Below are 16,920 nucleotides of genomic sequence, written 5' to 3' on the forward strand. Positions count from 1 at the left end.
TGTCACTGACACCCAATGCACACCCTACAACAGGGTGCCAGAGGAGTCTCAAAGGTGTAGGATATTTCTCATTTAGACCAAGTACTTTTATCACAGACACTAAATATTTGAGTACGACTGTACCAAATTACTGTTAGTGTTTTGTGATTTAGAGTACATATAAAATGTTTTTGTAGGATACATTCTTACACAGTATGACTTAAAACTAAATAAAATACACTACTGAGAACAAAAATAGTCTTAGAAATGTATTGTAGCATGAAGAACAGCATCTTTCCCATGCCTGAATGAAAAATAGCAAAACATAGTTTTATTACTTTTTGGAGGAGGAAGAATATCTGTCCTAGAAGTAAGTAACAGACTGATTTAGCTGGGTTTTTTTCCCTTGTTAAAAATGTTGTAAGTGGCATTCAGTATAAGCTTAATGACAAATTTCTGGGAATCAAGCAAGCTCCCACCTGGAGATCCATTCTCCAGCAGAGGAAGCACTGCAAAAATAAATGGCTTCTCTGGAGCCCTAGGAAGTAACATGGGCACGCTGAATCATTTGGGCTTATATTTGTCCTATTCTGCTTAATTATAAATTATTCAGTTCCTTAGTGCAAATACAATTTGGGTAGCTGAACTACTGTGTTAGACCTTTGCAGATGTCCCAAGACCACTGGGGGAGCAGAAGAGACTGAAAGAACTGAATCTCAGTGTATTGCTATACACTTTCTGAGCTTGAGCCTTTTCTCATCCACACAAATAGGTAGGAGAAAATCAGGTCATCCCTGATAGGAAGGTGCTAATGCTAGAAAACTTGAAGAATAATTTTTATTCGCCAAATATGATTTGATTTTCTCTTTTGGATGAAAAATGCCTCCTTGATCATTAGTCTAGCTTCACAATTTAACACTTAATTTTATAGATTATGTATTTTCAACAGCAATGGAAATCTAAGCTTGATTTGGACACACTGAATCATAACTATGTTAAATCTTTCCAATTAGTTTGCATTTGAGGCTAACAGAAATATGCTGATTCAGATTCTCATTAAAGAAATCAGATAGAAACTACATCAAGTATTTCAAGAAGAAAAAATTAAAATTTCATCACAAGTGACTGGAATAAATCTTCAGCCATACATGTACCTTTTAAATATATGCTCAAGGTGTTATTAGCATTTAGCTCCAAAATAAATACTTGAAATAAATGAGGAAGAAAGGAAGGAGTTATACATTTTTAAAAGTAGAAACTAGAATGAAACTTTATATTCACAGAAATACAATTATATGTTGAAATGTAATTATATAGAAGGGATGAAATCACAGTCGATGTCAATTTTTATTGGAAGTTATATAGAGCAGATACGTGGGCTTGACATACTAATTGGAGGAAACTGAATCAGGTTTGGTAAACAATAAAGAATTTGCCCTTTAAAGCAAATTTGGAAAAAACTCACATTCTGACATATATTTTGTTTTACATAGAGCATAAAAATTACACATATTAAATCTTTATGTTTGTCAATTACTGCCAATAATTGTCATAATCTAGAGACAATAAAATTAAACCAGATGCTCAATGGTTGAAAATTTGCACAGTTCTATTATTGCTGTAGTTCTTACGAAGTCAGAAGGTTAGGTACATCTGCAGTAACTTGTGTTTGTGTGGCAAGGTTTTGGTAGTGGGGGTGATTACGGAGGTGGCTTCTGTGAGAAGCTGCTGGAAGCTTCCCCTATGTCCAACAGAGCCAGTGCCAGCCGGCTCCAAGACAGACCCACTGCTGGCCAAGGCCGAGTCCATCAGTGACAGTGGTAACACTTCTGGCGTAACATGAATATGTGAGAGAAACAGCTTTGCAGACACCAAGGCCAGTGCAGAAAGAGGGACAGGAGGTGCTCCAGGCGCCGGAGCAGAGGTTCCCCAGCAGCCCCTGGGGAAGCCCACGGGGAGGCCAGCTGTGCCCCTGAGGCCATGGAGCTCCACAGTGGAGCAGATCTCCACCTGCAGCCCTGGGAGGACCCCATGCTGGAGCAGGGGGATGCCCCAAGGAGGCTGTGACCCCGTGGGCAGCCCGTGCTGTAGCAGGTTCCTGGCAGGACTTGTGACCCCGTGGGGGACCCAGGCTGGAGCAGCCTGTTCCTGAAGGATGGCACCCGTGTGGGGACCCAGGCTGGAGCAGGTTGTGAAGAACTGCACCCCATGGGAAGGACTCATGTTGGAAAAGTTCTTGGAGGACCGTCTCCCATGGGAAGGACCTCACGTTGGAGCAGGGGAGGAGCGTGAGGAGTCCTCCTCCTGAGGAGGAAGGAGCGGCAGAGACAAGGTGTGATGAACTGACCACAACCCCCGTTCCCCGTCCCACTGCGCCACTCAGGGGGAGCAGGGAGAGAATTCAGGAGTCAAGTTGAGCCCGACAAGGAGGGAGGGGTGGAGGGAAAGTGCTTTAAGATTTAGTTTTTATTTCTCATTATCCTATTCTGATTTGATTGGTCATAAATTAAGTTAATTTTCCTCAAGTTGAATCTGTTTTGCTCATGATGGTAGTTGCTGAGTGATCTCCCTGTCCTTATCTTGAGCCATGAGCCTTTTGTTATATTTTCTCTCCTCTGTCCAGCTGAGGAGGACAGTGACAGAGCAGCTTTAGTGGGCACCTGGCATCCAGCCAGGGTCAATCCACCACATAACTGAAGATTTTCCCAATTATTTTTAAATAGGCTTTCATTTTATGTACTTAACCCCTAATTTGTAAGTAAATAGTAAATAATATGCTAACATTTAGATCTCACTGGCAGTAGTGGTGAAAAAGGAAAATAGGTATCTACAAGGTAAAAGAAAACAAATAGCTCTAAACATCCAGGGAATGGAAAAGTTCAAAAGGAAGTTTGGGAAAGGCCATGTCTTCTTGCAAGTCAAGTATTAGATCCTGAGGGGACAAAATGGAAAGAGTATGCAAAGGGAATTGATCAAATTATTTCAAGCAAGGCCCATCAAGAAGAACAGGAAACAAAGAGCAGGTGCATGGAAACAAAGAGAGAAAGCAGAAAAATAAAGAAGACGAGATTGAGAGAAACATGCAGATTTATGGAGACAGTTCAGTTTATTTGGGTCACTTTCTTTTTTCTTTGCGTCAGGCACAATTGATCCTGGAGGTGACACACGCTACCTTATCTGTACAAACTTGGTAGACGCTTCTGGAGCTTATGTTCTGTGCTGCACTGCATACCTGTAATTCTTTCTAAGACACAAGATGAATGTCTCACTTAAATGGCAACTGCAAAGGTATTTTTGATGTATTACTACCATTCCTGCCTTAGTTCACTCCGTTATGACCAGCTGCTCACATATATTTAGAGTGTTTTCATAACTCACGGAGTTACAATGTTACAATGATACAATGTTGGGGTAGAGCAAAGCAAGCAAAGGGAAGTGACAGCCATAAATCAGAATTGCCTCACTCCCAAAACTACATATATACAACAACAATGACTTGCACAAATTTGTGATTAATTACAGTTATCTGTATCGTTAACTTCTTGATAATAAGTAAGTGCAAATCCTGATAATGAAAGCAAATCCTGATCTCTCTTCTGACTACTTTGAATTTCTCTGGTGAGGAGGAGCAATATCCTGGCTACCTGAGGATTCACCTTATAGAAGGGAAATCTTTTGAGGCCATATAGCAAATACAGTACTCTGAATCCTGTCTCTTCACAGTCATTCCTAAACCACCAGCAGTGAATGCATTTTTATCAAAAAAAGAACACTTGGCAGCAGCTACTCAACATTGACTTGTTCTTGGCCAGTGTTACGTTACATTGTAGTACCTCTGCCCATTCAAGTCTTCAAGCATTCCATCATTTTGGAGTGAAAACAGACATAAGTTTGTCCCATGGCATAGAAGAGAATAGAAGTCTTTTTCCAAAGCATTTCTTGGCAGTGTGGTGTAGGACTTACTCCTTTATCTTTCAGCTGGTAAGAATCTTTACAATATCTGGTTCAAGAAATAATACAAAATTAGACAGCAAAAATATTTAATATTTTAGGTAGCTAGGCCTATAACCTTTATGCACCTTGGAAAAAATGCTATATTTTGGGGGGAATGTACAAAAAGAGAAGGATAGATTTGCCTCAGAGGCAAATCATTATTCATGTAAGAATAAAAGAAATAGTAAAGAAGACTAAAAAGTTATCTGTATAAAACCAAACAGGGAGAACTGCTACAATGGAAGCATTTTCTAATGGTGTGTCATGGCAGGCCTTTATAAGTTAGAGTTATGAAGGTGTCTTACAATGTCCTTTCCCTTTTTCTTTAAGCGCAATGGTCAAATCAGTCCTGATATCACAGGGCAGAACGTCATTGGTTTCAGTGGAACTATAAGAATTTCTTCCAGAGCTGTTCAAAGTGTCTGACTAAATAATTTCTACTTGGTATTATTTCTGCACTCCATACGTGGCTTCTTCGAATTTCATATGCTGCAGTACAGTTTGCCATAATTTGATGAAATATAGTGTTTTGTGAAAAAAAAAGGAAAAAGAAAAAAAAAAAAAGGACGGGTTTTATACACTACGGCTCACTCTTTCAGATCTGAGCTGATGGCCGTGTTGGTGCTGGTGCCGGCAGTGCTGGCAGGCAATTTCAAAGAGCATCCTTGGGCTTTGGGAGCGCTCCCAGCTCCCACTCTGTGCTAACCTGACAGAGGTACTCGCGGGGCGCAGCTGAGACGGGAGCCCCCCGTGCAAGGGCTGCGCGACCCGCTGTGCCCCGGGCAGCCTGCTGCCTCGCGGGCGATGCGGGAGCCACCTGTGTGCAGCCGCGGGGCAGAGCGGGGAGCACGGCCCGGCCCGGCCGCTCGCTCGAGGCTTTCGCCACCGACGGCCGGGGGTGCGGGTGCTGGCTCAGCCCGGCGGAGGCAGGCAGCCCCGGGGGAGCGGCCGGGCAGGGAAGGGAGCCGGAGCCGAGCCCCCCGCGCAACTCGCCCGGCGGGAAAGGGGCCGAGGCGGCGCGCCTGCCGGCGGGCGCCCCAGAGCTCCGCGCCGCGGCCCGCCCCGCGCCGCCGCGGGTGGCGGGGGAGGTGCCGCCGCCGGGGCCCCGCTCCGCTCCGCTCCTCTCCGCTCCGCCGCGCCCGGCCCCGCTCCGCTCCGCCGCGGCCCCGCTCCGGATCCTGCGGCCCCTGCGCGGCGGTGCTGGCCGCGCTCCCCCGCCGCGTCCCGTCTCGCCGCGGCGCCGGGCGCCTCCCGCCTCCCAGCATGAATGTGCGGAGGGTGGAGAGCATCTCGGCGCAGCTGGAGGAGGCCAGCTCCACAGGCGGTAGGACACGAGCAGCGTGGGGGCGCGAGGTTTTTGTTCTTAATTATTTTGGGGTCTCCCCCCCCATCTTTAAGCAGCAAGTCTTGCAACTTGGCGTTGGGCTGGAAGGGGGGAGCTGCCTGCTTGCATGGGGTAAACGCATCTGTGCTGTCTCGGGAAAATGTGTTTGTCTATGGGGACAGTAAGCAAACGCTTAATGCCTGGGATCTCGGACTAAGAAACGTTCAAGGCTTTGTGAAGCCCGCCGTAAGATGCCTGCTGTGACCTAACTAGTACTTTTGCCTTCGCTGAAATGACCTGGAGCTGGGTATGACCCTCCCGGGCAAACCATGCATATTCTCTCTAGTTACTAACTCCCTGGAGGTAATTTTTATCAGTCCCACTTACACTTGCCTGCTTTGGTCTCCTTTGTACCTTCCTGATACCTAAGTAACAACTATTTGATGGAGACCAGCTTCTTCTGGTAAGCCAAAGGCTGTCTTGTCTCTTCTCTTCTCTTCTCTTCTCTTCTCTTCTCTTCTCTTCTCTTCTCTTCTCTTCTCTTCTCTTCTCTTCTCTTCTCTTCTCTTCTCTTCTCTTCTCTTCTCTTCTCTTCTCTTCTCTTCTCTTCTCTTCTCTTCTCTTCTCTTCTCTTCTCTTCTCTTCTCTTCTCTTCTCTTCTCTTCTCTTCTCTTCTCTTCTCTTCTCTTCTCCTCCTCTGTATTGCAAATTACAGTTGCACATTCACCTGTGAAATGTTACAAAATAACTTGCATTTTAGGAAGGAGAAAAGCATGCTTTGCTGTCTTCCACAGTGACTGTGACGCCTAGAGTGTTAGAGTTTTCTCCCAGCATGGGCAGGAAACAGAATTATTTAGAAATGAAGCTGCTTGAGTGCAATGTGTGTAACATGATGTTGCTGAGGAAGGTGCCCAGTTCAAGGTAGGTGGTTAAGCAGAGGATGGTTGGACAGTTAATGAAAAGCTTTGCAAAATAGGCCATCAAAACCAGGGGAAACTTGCTAAGAAAAGATGGAAAACTCTTTCATGATTCCTGCTGTGTTGCTAGATTTCTCATAAACTGTGTGATGCCAGTGCAGAATAGCAGACTTACCATCAAGCTGCTTGAAAGGCACAGTGGAGTCCCACCCTTTGCTTGATTTCTGATGCTTCAGAATAGTCTTTTGCTTGCTGGAAGAGGCTCATAGACACGTGTCCTCTGCTGCATTGATTGTACTTGGTTTTTCTCTTTCCTTAATGTCCCGGCTTTTCTCGTGTGTTAGGGCTTGTAGCCCTTCAGACAGGATACTAGATCATTTGCTTTGGGGATAGGGAACCTTTGTAATTGACTATGCAATTAGTTTTAGGCTATCAGCTCAATTGTTAATCCATCTTTGCATTTCTTTAAAGCTTCAGAAAAAAAATGCATACTTAGTCATTATGGTTATCCAACAAGGGACTCAGCTACCAAAGTGATGTTGTGATGCTTTTCAGATCCAACGCCCCGTCTGCCCCAAGTTATAATTAAGAGTTTTCCCTCTACATACCACTGTCAGCCTTACAGCTCTGGTCTGTTACAGATTTGAAAGTCAGATTGTTTTTCCATAACACATACATCATCAGTGACAAACACCGAACAGGCTCTTAGCTACACCTGTGCAACCACCATGCAGGACTGTTCGGGCTAAACAAAACTAAGGTCATAGTTTAGACGCACTGGATTTGCACAGCTGCTATTGAGGAATAATTTGGTTTATGGATCATTACTATAGGTGTTGAAGCATGAAGAGAGTTTGCAGCTTAATGTTCTATCTTATAGGTATAGTTAGCAGTAACAGGAAAATGTCTATATGAAAACTGTGGAAATATGATCTGAATCCATGTCATACAAATAATGTGAAATATCAAGACGATGTTTTTACAGAAAGTGTTTTCAGTTGACGTGTATATTAGATGTGTTTTCCATTTTGGTTCTCCTCATGCACGCCTTGTAGCTTTTAGAAATTAATGACAGCTTTAATTCATTTTAAGCTTGTAATGGTGAGAGGTAGCAAGATACACTTCTGCACTGTTTTAGAATAAAAAGCAAAATCTAACTGAAACATGAGTTACTGTAAGAAAAACATTTCAGAAAAAGGTTCTTATGCTAGAAACAGAACATGGGAAGATTAAAATGACAGAGCGAAAAGAAAATACCACCTTTCTTTTGGAGAATGACATATGTTAGATCATCACTCAGCTTGTCACTACCTTGATGTGATGTGAAGCTAACAAGCGTCTAGCTTCACTGCTCTGGGCTTCCTCCTTATATGAGAGAGCACATGTATGTTCATCGTCCCAAAATTTTGGCCCTTTTTCATCTAAACTTCCTTTTCCACTCTACTCTTCTCTAGCTGTCTCCCTCCAGGCTCCTAAACTTTCAATTAATTTTCAGTGCCATCAGTGTTTCTGAATGTACCTGTCTGTTGGTTACTTAATGAGGAAGCATTTGGTGGATTTTTGTCTCATTATTTCTCTTCAAATAGAAACAATGCTTAAAATGTTAGTTATTTTTAAATGGTAATGCCTGCAGTAGATTTGTAACAGGAATTTGATGGTAGTACATGACAGTCAGAAAACGAAACCCACAGAAGTGCAACTGTTCCTCCATTTGTTTTCCAAGTGACATAAAGCCCAAGTAACATACAAGCAGCTTAAATTATGAAAATTATTAATGACAAAGGAAACATTTTGTACCTTTCAACAAGTAATTACTCTCTTCAGCTGCTCTTCCCCTTACATTTACCCTATTGCAACTTGCAGGGCATCTTTTATATTCAAGTTAATGTCAGCTGGAGTACCACTGAGAATTGTTGAAGTAACAGAATGTTTCCACTCTTAACTATTGAGCCACTGTAAGGGTGAACTGTTTCATCCTTCTGCCCCATGAAACAGTCTTTATCAAAGTCTTATCTGTGAGGAAGTTGTATTTGTGCTAGTGATAGCCAAAACTCATCTGCTACTGGGTAAAGGCATGAAGGGTCTTGGCAAAATGATAAGAGCAGAGGGAGGTTATGAGAAAAAGTTTGTGTGGGTAAGAATAAGTTTAACCACAAGGTGTCCTGTGGGTTCAATATCTAGGACAAACTTAAGATGTTGGGAATACTAACATGAATAAGACAATATCACAGCAACTGGTTGCTTTGCTTTAGGGTATCATGAATTCAGAATGGGGATTGTGCTGACTGGTATACTCTTCCTTATTCAAACAATAGAAGTACTTAGAAAAGCCATGGAGTCATTTATGACAAGTTTTTTTTCTCTGACTAGTTGCAAATTCTTCATGTCAGGAAAGAGGCTGTCATTTCTACATCATGTGCAGAAGATGGACCAAGTAGTACTATTAAGAAGTGTTTATCCAACTTTAAGTTTACTTAGAGTTTGTTATTTCCTGCCATACCTCTGAGAGATCTTTGTGCAATAGTGTTCACTTTTGCTTCTAATGAATGGCTTGCTCTTGTTGCTTGGGGCATTCTTAGAAGACAAAGGAAGCAGAAAAGACAAGAAAAGCTGAAAATAGGAATTTAGGAAAAGGGATGCTAAGAAAAATGAAAGTGAGGAAAAAATGCACTGGAAAACAATTTCAGGAAAAAAAGAAGAGGTGGGAGGAGGGAAATGAGGAAGCAGCTTTTTACACACCTTGAGATATAAATGATACTAAGCAAAAGTGTGTTCTGTTGCAGGATACTGGGATCCTATTATGTATTGGTGGTGTGTATTGGACCAATTCCTTTATATTCCAGCTGGGATTCATCTGACATGATGAAAAGCAGGCAGTGACTCTCCAAGTGATTTCCACCAATACTCATATCAGCGTGAAAGCTTTGGTTTGTCTAGGAGTTCCATCCATAGGACATGCTGTCAGTCAAGAGTCAGTGTCACTTTTTCTACTAATGATCTGTTGTCCCTAAACACCCTTCATGTCTTCTTAGATATGAGAGACCTTCTGTCCATTTTATCTTGCACACCTGTATCCCAGTGGGTCCTTGGTCTCTGCCCTGAGCCTTCTGTAATAGAGATATGCTCTAGTTGAGGAGCCACAGTCAGCTAGAAATACTGCTCCCAAATGCCATGTTTCTGTGAAAGTTGCAAATACACAAGGGAATGAGTAAATTAAACGCACTCATGATCTAATAAAGGAGGTACCTTTATAATGCATACGCAAACAGATGCAGATATTTTAAGTGTAAAATACTCATCCTGCTCCTGCAGGATGGAGGAAATAACTGACATTTTGAGAGATCTGGCTGTGGTGTAAGCCCCTGTGTAAAATTTGGTCTCTGCCTCCATCTCCAATTCCTGTATTCAGTGAGCATATGAGGCAGTAATTACGTGCAAAATTCTAGCACAGGGAGTCGTATTTTATATGAATGCGGAAAATACCCTGGCTTGTCATCAATATCAATTTTGTATAAATATTAATATAAATTTGCACAAATATACAGCTTTCTTTTTCATTATTCTGTGTTTCAAGGTTACTACCTATGCTCAGAGAGTTGATACATAAATAACTGCACATCTGGGCAAGTTTCAGATATATTTGGCTTAGAGAACTGACTCTTTCCACTTCTTTAGACATTATGAAGTATATAGAGGGGGGTACAGTATCTAGCAGTTAGTGTAGCCTTGAGAGAAGTAGCTAGCATCTGTCATGGAAAGCTTTTAAAGTGTATCAGGTAAGCACTTAGGACTCATGCTTTGAGTTGGAGCTGAATATTTGATCCACACAGCACTCAGTTGTAATCTATCCCATCTCAGCCACTCAGTTTGCCATTGTGATTTATTCACAATCTTTGGCACTTGAAAAAGAAAGTATCTAAAAATACAACAACGCCTGATTGCTTCACTATTTCATAGATATGTGTGTTCTTGCTAGGCTGTCCTACTATCCTTCCCTCACAATTCTGCTTGTCCTCTCTTTCAAGTGCTGAAATAGACTGTATTTGAAATCTTGCTTGCCAAACGAATGCTGGCCATTTATTGTCTCCTATTAGCAGAGGCCATTACTCCTATTTGAGATGAAAGAAAACATTGGCACAAGATTGTGGACTGGGCCAGGGGCCAAATGGGTTTTTCAGTAGTTATAGTCAATATGATCTGAACCAAGCAGGATTCTCTCATTTATTAGCACACACATTAATTAATAGGCCTGGGCCTATTCTGAGGCATAAGGAGTGCAGATATAAAAACCTTCTTTCTTTGGAGCACAGCGTGGCAGCACAGCTGGAGATAGTTAACAGCGAGGTTAATGGGCTAGTTTGTCTCCATAATGTTTGGCCTGAACTGTAATGTGTGGTTGTGTCAAAAGTAGATGGACAAAAGGTTGACATAGGTATTAGTTTTTTGATAATAGTTGTCTTTTCAGTATCCTGTTTTCTCTGACAAGATCTTTGCTTGCTATTACTTTGATGGGTAGACAGCTTTGTCCCAGATTTCCCACTGAGTACACCAGGTGGAATGTGGAAGAGAAGCAAAAATATATGAAGTGTATATTCTTTGGAGTCTATAGAACTATGGAAAGAATGGAATCCAATTATTTTGTGATGTTCTTAATTATTATCTTGTCATTACATGACAAGAATCTTGGGATCATACAGATCATGGTTTGTTTTTTTTCCTCTTCATTTTCCATTCTCACACTCTACAGGAGAGATAATTTCTGTGTTATCGCCTTCATGCATGCAGCAGCAGAGGAGGTTGGGCTCTAGACTTGCTGCTATGAATTTGGGAGGTGTGCAGACAACTATAAATTGGCAGCACTTTAAAATATGTGATTGGGTTGAAAGTATATTGAATCCATTCACCTTTAAGAATAAACCCAAACAGAATAAAAGCTGTAGATCTGAACACATACTGTGTTTTATTTCTGGCAGCCTAGCAGAGACTTAATATGGTATTAAAAGGAGCTTTCTGTCAGAGGTCTGAAAATAAATATACTGTTGCTTTTTTATATTCTTTTTCACCTATAAAGCAAATTTATTTAGAGGTACAGTTTATAGTTGTGATCCCCTGTTATATGTTTATAATTTATGCTGCAGCGACACAAACAGTGGTATGAAAGTTGTAGAAGCTTATGTGTCCACTGGAGAAACGAACTACAAGTGGAAGGCATGATAATAGGGAATTTCTAACTATAAACATTTTGCCCTGTTAAAAACAACAATTGACATTTAAATATTTGGAATTTATTATAGGAGAAAATATCCTTATTTGTATGCCAGATATTTTCACCAAATAAAGTGTAAACCCAGAAGCTTCCCTGAGCACAGTGAAATGTCTAGCACTGTACAGCACATTATATCAGTATGCCAAAAAATGACTAAGTGGTGAGAGCATAGAAATGGTTATACAAACTTAAAGGCTTTGAATGTCCTAAAACATAGGGTGCAAGGTGGTTGCTCTATTTCATGCAGTCGGTTAGTAAGGGCTTGCTATTTTAATGATAGGAAAAAAGACCAGTTTTACTGATACACTGTCTTGTTCTCACAATTTTCAGTTAACTTTCCAACAGAGAGAATTTTTATGAATATCACTATAGTCATTAGGCTTTACTATAACAAATCTTTTTATTGTTTTGAATCAAAGTTTACTTTTGTTAATAATCCAGAAGAAACATTTAGAATATATTAGAAAGGTAAGCAGTAGCCATAAAACATGATGATGGGTCTGATTCTTCACCGTGTAGAATTTTTTAAATCCTTGCCCAAGGTGGTAACAACCAGAACAGTATTTCATCACAGTAAGTCATGTGAGTATTGTGACTATTGCTATAAACCCTTTGATACCTATGGGAATAATTGCAATGAATAAGGATTTTGGCCCTAATATTTGTGAAAATCTGGAGAACACTAAAACTGGAACTGAAATGCAGATCAAATTTACATGATTCCGTGTAAAGGAAGGAAAGTGCTGTGCTGAAAATACCTAGCAGTGATTAAAAGTTGTATAGCTCTGGTATATCTTGAAATAAAGTCAAATAACCAAAATCTTTTGTGGAATACATCTACATGCTTTACAGTAAAATGAACAACACTTCTAGGCACCCCCTCTCCAACCTCTTAATATCTGCATGGTATGATAACTGTGAGGCTTCCCTCATTTGTGTCACTTGGCTAGTCTTGCCAAAGGTACACTCGCTGTCCAGGCGCTGCAGTAACGTACTGTCTTCTGGCTGTTTTTCCCTGCCGTGTGTAAGGACTGCAGTGGGAAATGCTGAGGCTAGTCATGCTGGTACTTTGTTAGTTGAGGACTTCTTGGGTCAAATGCCTAACATGTTTTTTTGGTAAGAAATACTGCTTTCTATACACTCTCACACAAATGTTTCTGCTAATCTGTACCAATTGATTTCTAAATCCTTGGACAGTTTTATTAAATAGAGGAGAAACAATATGATTCGGATGAAAATATTGAGTCACTTCAGACTTAGAGTATGCATTATTGACAAATATCCCGGTTTGTGTGTAGAAAGGAATAATATTGATTTTTTTAAAAAAGTATTTATTTTGTTAGTTGTGCTCCAAAACAGTTTTTCATTACTTAAGATTTACTGCATATGTTCTATTCTTTGCTTGTATTACCACTATCATTTTTTGCTTTGTGTTTTAATTTAAGGTAACGCTGTCTAAACAAAAAAGTTTCATTGTATTCTACATCACAAGCATTTATCAATAGAGTGTGGTTTAATCAGTGTTAACGAACCCGTGGAAAAATTTACAAAATTTATGTGATCCTCACATTTAAAATTAAATATAGTTATTTGACTTAGAATTTTTAATGCTACTACAGTGTATGTTATAATAAAAACATACCGAAAGACAACATTGTGCCAAACAAAAGATAAACATAATAAGATGAAAAGAACTGTCCTAAATGGAGAATGACTTAAATGCATGCAGTAAGTTGGAATGGAGGAAAAATACAGTTTGATTTTTTTTTTTATTTTAAGATACTTACCTGATACAATTTGAAACAATGATCTTCTGAAAGTCCCATTCTATATAACATCTGTCAGATATAAGCATTATTGCAAATGAACACGGAGATTTGGAATATTATAGTATGTAGAGATGTATGTGTACATGCTAGGTACCATGAATTAACAATCTATGATCACATTTTCAAAATACCTGAACCAGTACTACTATGATGCTTTTTTGCATGAATGTCACTGCTCATAGTCTCAAAGAACACCCTAGAAAGGATTGACCTTTTTGGGGGACAGTTTGTCTTAGAGTGTGCCAAAGTGTATTGTGCCAACCACTCCTGGGTGTTCTGCAGCAGCAGGTGCCCCCCCAGCCCCGTCGGGGCACTGAGATGGGCCAGGGGAAGCCCCTGTGTGCACACACAGTTAGCACCAGGGCTGGGAGGGACACGCTGTGCTGTGCAAATGGTTTCCCAGTGCGGGTGGGCATTGGGAGAATGAAAAGTAGTCTGTGGGACTGCAGTCCCTGCCTGAGCAGTCAAAAGAAAGGAAAAAGATCAAGAAATGCCTTCTTGTTTGTGTGGCTTTCAGTGGTATCTGAGCAAGCGGACTCTGGGTTATGCTGTTCTATTACCTTTAGCCGTAGAGAAATGAATCCTGTTTATCTTAAAATAAGTAGGAGAAAAATCCTTAAAGAATACTCTTTTGACGCAATATAAAAGATATATATCAAGCAGATCCAGCCATAGAATCATGATTTGCTTCATTGCGTGCTGGTAACGGTATAATAGGTGTTCAGATCACCATCGGTCTTGAGTTTTGACAATGTAGCTGGTTTTTAACCAGTTGATAGCCAGTCATCCTTAATCATTCTGACTATTGACTTGTATTCCACTGCTTAGTAAGTGAATGGTACCCTGCATATCTAATGATTCACTCTTTCTAGTCTATGTATCCTTTTCCATGTTGATTTATGGATGTTTGAGGTTATTTTGTTGTGTTGTAAGATGCAACATTATAAAAAGTATCATATGTTGTAATGCTGTCTATAGAGAAAGATAAATCTAGACTGTTTCTCTGGAGTATTGTGTGCTGGCAGCATCCACCTGCTGGTAACTGAAACAAATACACAATAAAGTTCACTGTTATTTTTAAAAAGATGCTGTAATTAAATACATACACTCTCTGACTCTTAGGCGCTGCCGTGATTTCTGCAGTCTAAACCTAAGTTGCCTAAGAAAAAAATATAATAAAACAAAGTAGATATACATGCAAGTTGTGAGAGTGTGCAATATGGTTAAGATACAGAGAATTTCATGCTACTGTTTCTACTTTATACACTTTGTCATTCTTCAGTCTTTGTGTTGGTGATGAAGTGGGGTTTTCCCATTTTGCTTTTTGGAATATGCTACATTGTTCAGTCATCTTCCTAGTCTACTGTCCAGAATTGGGAAAACGAGAGAACTACCTCTGCGGCTGGGACCTATCAACCCACTTCATTGTTTGTTTCAAAGCCATTGCTTTCAGTCTGTCTCCCTAGGGCTATGTATTTTTTTCCCTACCTGAGAAAGAGGTGAAGGAGGAGGTCACATAGCAGGATAGGTCTGGTAAATAAGTGATAGGTTTTGCCCTTTGTGCCTTCCATTACGTGGTAATGAAGATCCTCTTTGCAGGAGGAGATTGAAACCTCCAACTCTTTTGAGCAATGGCTCCCTGCTTCTGCCTCGCCTTGCCACTTGGAAGGCACACAAGAACCCCTCAGCTAAATAAGCACTTTCTCACTTTTGTTGTGTAATCTTTTACCTCAGAAAGACGTTGTTTTGAGGTTATGCACTTCTTTCTAGGTTAGCTGATTGTCATTTAAAGGAGAAGAGAGTATGTGATACCTCCAGTGGAACTGGTGGGCCCCTAATGCATGTTTTATAAAACTGAATTCCAATAGCCTGGAGGAAAAATAGTACGTTGAGATTAAGGTGAAGAGGGAACAGATGTGACTGAGGCTATACAGTGACATAGCTCTTTATATGGCACACCTGCTGTCAAGTTTCCCCCTAGTACTTTAAATCTTTATTAAGCATATGAGCTAGGACGACTTAAAATTATACAGATTCATATTGAATACCTTACTTAATTACTTAGCTTGCAGGGTTGTCCAGCATTTAGACATTATTTAGACTCATAAAAATCTTTGCTTCAGATGCACTTTTGGTTTGCATTCAGCTACTTTTCTGATACTAAAATAGAATAAAAAAAAATCTATATTTCAATATAGATTTATAAAGGTCACTTCTTCTTTTTAAAGTCTTTGAGTCATCCCAGACTTCTTGAGAATCAGTAACATTTTTTCCTTCCTGAGGAAATGAAGAGTGTCCAGCTAAAACCCAATGTAGTATTAAAAAAAAAAACAACTTTGCTCATAATTCAACTGTATGTTTGACTTTACCAGGGTTCAAAACCGACTGCCTATATGAGAAATGCAAAAGTGAGAACATTTTGACATGTTCAGAATGGCATGTAAAGCTATCTGAAAGGTGTCAGTAAATTTCTAACATCTTATTAAGCAGTGTTTTATTAACAGTCGCTTTAATCAACAACACTTTAAATTACTACTAGACTGACAATCTGCTAGGACATTTTCAATTAAATAATTCAGAAGAAAGTAGGTTTTTTTGTGTGTGTGTTTTTCCTTTCAAGAGCCCAAAACATTAATAGGTTGTTTTCACGTATGCTGGCTCACAAAGAATACATACAGAAATGCTGTCAGTTAAGAGACTAATTCCACACTGAAAACAGACAAGAAAAAGTTGAAGGCATTATCAAACTGCTATTTGCTAAGTGGCAACTTACAATGCTGATTGTGTAGACGGTATATTGCCCATTTTTAGGTGTCGTGTTAGAAGAAATGTGTATTCAATAGTAAACATGCAGTTAATTGATAAACTGATACTGGTTCCTTGTTGCAGTAACACTATAACGATGGTTTGTGTTCCAAGAAGAGTGTGTATTGATTAAATGCATCTTGCACTGAAGCAATTAATATAGCTCTTGATCCATCAATGCCTGTTTCATTATGATTAGAAGCCCTGATCTTACAACAGTTGCAATACAGTGTAGTGTTTACAACTGAGAATAATCCTGTTACACTTAAGAAATATACATGGTCATAAATGTTTGAACAGTTCACTTTAGTCCTTCAGATTCTGAAACCTCTTTACAAAGCAGAGAAGGAATTAAGCTTTTCTCTTTTCCTGCATAGTCTGTAATTTCATAAACCAAAAATATAGGCTGTGGCTTTAGAGGATACTCAACTACATTGACAATACACCTTGTAATGCTAACGTAATCTTGTAATGCTAATACAATGTGAAAGAATATGAGAAACAAAGAGAGGTATAAAAAGACAGTCGCTTTCCCTGCTCAGAATACTGGAGAGTATTTCCAATGCAAACCACCAAAATTGCAACTTTTTCTTTTTACGAGTCAGTTAATTATTTGCTTTCTTCAAGGAATGCTGAAATTTTGTGTAATATCATAATTTGAGAAACCTGTATTTTAAGTAAAAAACCCAGCACCACTGACAAAGTTGTAGATTTTCTGGCTGAAGATGAAATAAATAGGCATCAACTCAGTCAGGTTTATAGGTTTATGTTTGTCTCTGAATGTTAGGCAGACAGTGACTAACCAGG

The 16,920-nt window shown here is 40.0% G+C and overlaps 1 protein-coding gene across 3 annotated transcripts in view; it reads left to right on the forward strand.

Annotated features, from left to right (window-relative positions):
• Positions 1 to 5,235: 5,235 nt before the first annotated feature.
• KCNIP4 (potassium voltage-gated channel interacting protein 4) overlaps positions 5,236 to 16,920 on the forward strand; it is a gene marked incomplete at its 5' end in the record, with an annotated part of 489,155 nt that continues 477,470 nt past the window's right edge. For all 3 annotated transcript variants that reach the window (XM_081999001.1, XM_081999000.1, XM_081999005.1), the window contains one exon: positions 5,236 to 5,296. In XM_081999001.1, the coding sequence (XP_081855127.1) occupies positions 5,236 to 5,296 (61 nt within the window). The remainder of the gene's footprint in view (positions 5,297 to 16,920) is intronic.

Source organism: Phaethon aethereus (assembly GCF_964289735.1).
Source record: "Phaethon aethereus genome assembly, chromosome: 4".
Taxonomy (NCBI): Eukaryota; Metazoa; Chordata; class Aves; order Phaethontiformes; family Phaethontidae; genus Phaethon; species Phaethon aethereus.